The sequence below is a fragment of the Xiphophorus hellerii genome, chromosome 4 (assembly GCF_003331165.1).
Source record: "Xiphophorus hellerii strain 12219 chromosome 4, Xiphophorus_hellerii-4.1, whole genome shotgun sequence".
Classification (NCBI taxonomy): domain Eukaryota; kingdom Metazoa; phylum Chordata; class Actinopteri; order Cyprinodontiformes; family Poeciliidae; genus Xiphophorus; species Xiphophorus hellerii.
Window position 1 is genome coordinate 2,121,672 of NC_045675.1, and position 6,427 is coordinate 2,128,098.

The 6,427-nt window shown below is 38.6% G+C and overlaps 1 protein-coding gene across 1 annotated transcript in view; it reads right to left on the reverse strand.

The window, feature by feature from the left end:
* Positions 1-4,655, reverse strand: part of LOC116719267 (nuclear receptor ROR-alpha A-like) — a 48,625-nt gene extending 43,970 nt beyond the window's left edge. Inside the window, exon 1 of the mRNA XM_032561759.1 lies at positions 4,213-4,655. Within this exon, the coding sequence (XP_032417650.1) occupies positions 4,213-4,354 (142 nt within the window). The 5' untranslated portion in view covers positions 4,355-4,655. The remainder of the gene's footprint in view (positions 1-4,212) is intronic.
* Positions 4,656-6,427: the final 1,772 nt, after the last annotated feature.

The window sequence follows — 6,427 nt, forward strand, 5'->3', positions numbered from 1 at the left end:
CACAAACATGATCATTAAAACCATGCTGTGAACTTTCACCTCTTCTTTGTGTGGAAATGGGGGTTAAACAAAAGGCCCGGTTCTGGTTCTGCAGGAGGTTTCTTCCTTCAGTCCTGTCCACTGTCGCCCAGTGCTTTCTAAAGGATTGCAGCTGAAGATTTAAAGCTGTTTATCGGCAGTAAATAAATCTGAATGTATCTGGTTTAATTGTATTTAAATAAACCTTTAATTTAATTCTGCATCTTTGAATAAATTGGACTTTAATATCAATTAGGCTATGTATGCAATACTAAATTACTTATTAAAATTCAAATTTGATTGAACTGGAGGTAGAATTTACGGTGGCGCATTAGGACAATTTTAAATAGAAAAAATGAGTAAATTTGAGCAAAAAAATAAATAAATAAAGGGAAACAAGAAAATTTCTTGAAAAGTTGACATTTTCTAGCAAAATTCAGAAATTTTGAGACAAAGGTCATTAATTTTATAGAAAAAAAACATGGAAATATCTGAGTTTGAAAAAGAAAAACTCAAAAATTTTGTAGATTAATCTGAAATTGAGAGAAGAAGTTGAAAAATGTCAGAAATATAAGGTTTTTTTAGACAATTTCTATGATTTTTTTGTCGGAAATTTACTCCTTTTTATTTTTCTATATGAAAATTCGCAGTCATGATAATTAGTTTCTCAAGTTTTACAATTTCCTTTGAAATGAAACACATACATAGCTTATTTTTATCATTTATCCACCTACAATATTTTTTGTAGTTTGATAGCAGAGCTACGATTAGAAACTTTTTATTTCCAAGTTGATTAAAAGATGTCAACAACTGAAGACTTGTTTATCCAGGCTTACAGACAAGAGCCAGAAAATGCTGCCAGCCACAATATGAATTAACACAACTTGCAAACAAGGCCTTTACATAGTTAGCAAGTTAGCTAATGCTAGCGCCAAGGACGCCACTGAAAGCATTCAGGTCGTGTGTAGTCTAACAAAGTGCATTTAAAAGCTTAGAAAAGTAAATTTAAAACTATTTGTCCTGTTTAATAAGTTACAGTTGAAGGAATAAATGATTTTCTAGATCAGTTTTTTCTGTACAAGTCAATTAGCAAGTTAGCTAATGCTAACAGCAACAGCGTCACTGACAGCATTTAGACCAGGATCTGTTCCCCAAGGAAAGCAAATGGCAAAACAATGTAAGACTGTTTAATAATATGATTCAAAACACGAGTACGGTTATGTCCTAAAGGAGATCAAAGCTAGCACACAGCGCTAACATTAGCAGAAAGCACACTGCTAGCTGCTGCTAGCTAAACAATTCTGTAATGAATTGTGAGGATTTGCTAAATTTTTAGTGCAGGTCTGTGACCTTGTTTAGCAGCAAATGCTGTGACATAATAGTTAAAAAACATAAATAGGGAATAGAAAAACTGAATAGATTGAAAAATGTGAAACATAATATATCTATGCAGCATCAAGAGAGGCTAAACTTTTCTGCATTTCTGGAGACTCAAAGTACACAATGTATGTAGAAGCTCAAAAAGTGGGTTTAGAATAATTTGTCCTGTTTAACAAGTTACATCTGAAGGAATAAATGACTTTTTAAAGCAGTTTTTTCCAAAGTCTCAGCTGCCACTTCAAATGTGAAAACAGTCATGTCCAAATCAGAGTTGCAAACCCCCGAGCGTTAACCTGAGCTGCGCTCTCATCATCGCTCAGATCGGGTTAGCCGAAGTGGCTGCAGGGCAGCCTGGTCAGGCAGAAAAACCATCCGTCTGCAGGAACCGGCTCGGATGTTCTGACTCGTTCTGGTGCCATGTGGGTTTTCATGGCTGCTCAGTCATTAGGCTTTGACTTCCCAGTTCCAAGTTTCCCCCTTCCAGTAACAAACTGCAGACAAGCTGGTTTGTCTACTGTCAGTTCAAAGGAGAAGCATTTTTCTCAGCAGGAAGTCGACGCAGTTTGTTACATAACGGATGGATCAGTGGAAAGTTTCAGTCCAAATCGCTTTCGTCTGCATCACCAGCACTCCAATTAAACCAGGTCTTAACAACTAAAGGGTGGGTTCATGGAAACCAGTTAAAACGCTTGACCTTTACTTTATTTACTGGAGAGCAAAAACTGGATTTTCTAGCAGTGAATCCACAAACCCTCATTTCAACTGATTCTATAAACGAGACGTAAACTCTGCCAGATCTTGTAAATAATGAGGTATTTCTTTTTTTTCTATTTTTCTTTTCTGTCACATTTCAATGTTTTAGATCAAATGTAAATAACCCGAGTAAATACAGAGTTTCATCCAAACTAACCTGACTGTGTAGGGAAAAGTTACACACACCGTCCTGTTAGATGTAATAAACCACAATTTTGCTCAATTTCACAAAACAATGCAGGCCTGATCACCACCAGACTTACTGAGTTAAGAAATCTTTTAAATAGAACCTGCCTGACAACATGAAGTAGGCAAACAGGTCTCTAAAGGAAGCGCGTCATGTCCTCATCTAAAGAAATTCGAGAAGAGGAAACAAAGTCTCTGCTTTCTGGAAAGGGTTGGAAGCCATTTTAAGACTTTGGGCCTCCAGAGAACTACAGTGGAAACATTTATACACAAATGACCAAACATTGAAACTTTTTAGGAAAATCCAAAATTACTTCGAGAGTTTCAGCAACTCATCCAGAAGAAAACAACACAAATGCACAACTGCGCAAATTGGAAATTACAAAAATAAATTTCCTTCATGGAAACAATCCTGAAATACAACGGAATACTGAAGCCATACGGAAAAAAATAAAATAACATTTCAAGAATAAAGTCGTACGAGATTAAAGTCAAAATAATATGAGAATAAAGCAAGTCGTTGTATATCGACAATAAAGTTGTAGAATTTGGATAATAATGTCATATTAGGACTTTTCTCGTAATGTGACCTTATTTAAATTTTCATCTAAAAAATTTCTGAGATTATTCTCACATTCTCACATTTTCTTCTAGTAAATATTCAACTTTTCAAACTCAGAAATTTCTAGAAATTTTCAGAGATTTTTGGTTGAATTTTACTCCTTTTTATTATTATTTCTGTCCTGATTCGCCATCGTGGTTTTCTGATTCTGTTTCTTTCCGGGTAAACATCGGGGAGCTGATCGGACCGAACTCGCCGTCTGACCGCCGACGTCCCTCTGGACGTTTTATTTACCCATCTGTATTTACTTTTCTCCGGCCTTCGCCGTCGGTTTTTGGCTGAAAGTCTCGGGGAGAGAAAGGCGATCCGTTCGTCTCCAGTTCCTCCCAGCTCACACACTCACTGGGAGGTTTTTTTTCCACTTCAGCTGCTGTTACGTAACCGGCTCTGCTCTGAGAAACTCAATGAAGCTCCGTGTGAGCGGCGGCATACCAACGCCGAGCGGCAGCAGCGACTGCAGGGGTCGTGACCTCACAGGATGCCATGTGGGTCTGACAGAGATGATGGGATTCATCAGCAGAAACAGACCAGAGGGAATTAAATAGGGACTCCATCTCTTTAAGAGGCTGATTATGACATCAGAGCAGGTTCAGATCTATTTAACACTCCATCCTTATCCTTGCAGGTTGACCCCGGCCAGGTCACCAGTCCAAAGGTCAACACAGAGACACTCCTATGCTCTCACTCTCACCTGTAACCAGGTTCAGATTTAATTTCTCATATTTTTAAACTGGGAGGCACCCAGGTACTCCACATTGTCTCCATTATAATTAGTCAAGCAACTGGATTAATGTTGGATTAACCCATCAGTCCGATAATCCCTCCATCCCTCCCTCCAAGATTAGATCCAGGATTATTTACTGAGCCAAGCTAAAGGACGCAACAGCATGAAAAGAATCACAGTTTTGACAATCACAGCTCTCAAACCACATGTTGTTCTGTCAGAAACTGAACTAATTCATCATCATCAACTGCACAGCGGGTTAAAGCGTCGGTACCGTCACTGCGATGGTTGAATTAAAGTCCAATAACTTGGAGAACTTAACGGTCCAGCCGGAACCCTGTGGCCGACCTTCATGGCCTTTCAGCGGATTGGACAAGTTCTCGTCCGTCGGAGCTCAGCAGGAGTCAGCGTGGCCCGTGGGGTCGTTAATGTGGACACAATTAATCATTTCCTAAGCTTCACTTCAGCGGGTTTGGAGCTGCAGCTGCTGCCTGGCTCATGTGCGGTTGGGCGGGTCATTCGGTCCTACCTTTGCTTTGACTGGACCCGGAGGAGTCGGAGCGGCTGTGCGTCCTGCCCGCTGCGGGGAGCGGGGTCTCCGCGGCGGCTTCACCGGGCTGAGAGCGACTCCTTACCGCGTCAGTCACCGAATCCTGTCGGGACGACTCCATTCAGGAACCGAAAGAAGAAAAATCCCCCACAGCAACAACAAAAACCAAAGAATCTGACAGAAATCCAGAGGAAGGAGGAGGAAGCAGCCGGTCCGGAGCGGCGCAGCGCGGAGGAGAGGCAGCCGGGCTGGAGGAGAGGGAGGGCGGCGCTGTGGAGAGCTCTGCCCGCCCTCTCTGGAGGCTGAGACCCCAACAGGAGCCGCGGCCGAACCGCGGAGTTTTAACTGGAAAAGAGTTTGACATGCGGGTTCTGCTGAGCAGGGGCGACCAGAAGATCTCAAAGGCCAGGGGGCCTCAGCTCAGCTCATTGTCACGTTAATTACGTATATAACATTAAAATATTCTTTTTTTTTTGCATCTTCAAAATAATAAATTATAATAAAAATATTCAATGTAGTAAAATATATAATTTCAGAAATATATAGATAATTTTATAAGAATTTAATAAATTTATAATTAGTTTTGTATTTATATATTACATTAAACAAATATTTGCTTAAAAATCATTTAGATGTTTTGATAGAGAAAATCAATTTATGAATTTGTGCTTTAGGCTATTAAATTATGTTTTTAAAAAAGTGAAATATTTTAATTTAATGAAAATATATATCAACATGAACTCTCACTGTGTGAACCTCATCATCATCTTCATCTAAAATATTTTTTAAAGTCCAGCTGATTAGATGAAAATGCTTTGGAATCTAACTTTATTTGAAAAAGTAAAGACACCCCCCATAAATATTCAGTTTTTTACTTAGAGTTGTTCACATTCTAACGTTTAATTGTAACTGTTTTGTTTGATAAATGGAAAGTAATTTTTTTTTGTCTGCATGTAAAACAGTTGACTTTGTTTTGCTCAAGCAAAAGACAAATAAAAATGTGTTTTCCTAACCAAGGAAAAAGTTTGTACACCCTCCAGATAGCTAGTCTCATCGTCTTTGTCCAAAATGACTTCAGTGAGATGCTTCTTCTTCTCTCGCCCACTCATTACCGTTCTTAAATGTTCAACCCATTTCAAGTCACACCACTATATCTCGGTGAGACCCAAATCTGGGCTTTGACTAGGACATTCCAGAGCTTTCCATTTCTTGAGAACATTTCAGGATGTTTGGAGATTTCTTTTAGCATAGACAGAACCTTAGCATGTTGACAGTTGCTATGAATAGTTTCAGCAGCTCTTACTTTAAGTCCTCCAGAGTTTCTCACTGATTGTTCAAACTGAGGCGACCCAGACGGTTCAGCTCAGAACTGCGCCACATAAAATTTAAATATGTATGAGAAGATTGTGGAAAGATAACTATTTCCTTTTTGTTTTGATTAATATAAAAAATGTGGTCCTTCATGATATGATGAAAAACATTTTAATGCTTTAAATGTGCATTAAATTTTTTTTCACCATAAGTTGTGTATCAAAATCCAGTTTGCTTCGTTTTTTTGTTCAGATTTTTGTGAAATTTGACAAGTTTGTGTGTTTTACATTAACTCTACTGTAAATTTGTTTAATAAAATACACAGAGCCTAAGATCCTCCCAAAGGACAACAAACATGCACAATATGTTGCAGGTAAACTTCCTTAACTGAACTGCAGCCTTTTCTTACTGCCTCCACCTCCACCTTTTCATCATCGTTGTTTCTTTTTCTTTTTTTGCCAAAAGCAAGAGTTGCCTGGAAGAATTTTGCGGCAGAATATTGCTCCAGATTTCATCATCCTAATTAGTTAAGATGAAATAAAAGAGCTGAGTTTTATGATTATTTAGCAGAGTGAAGTAGCTGGCAGTTCTCTTTCACCTGCAGTAAACAGCCTAAGGAGGTCTCCTTGCATATTTTGCTCATTTCTGTCTCATCAAGATGTAAAAAAAACTTGTCCAGCTTGTCTTGGAAGCCAGATTCAAAAAGTAAGAATCTGCATTTTTAGAGCTGAGGTGACATTTTGTAATTATTTAGTCTAAGCTCTTAGTGCATGTTCAAATTCACTCTCCACTCACTCGAGGTGGGCAAAGTACCCAAAGTTTAGGGTAGCACTACTTCAACATATTTTACTCAAGTAAAAGTAAAAAGTATCCAACCAATAAA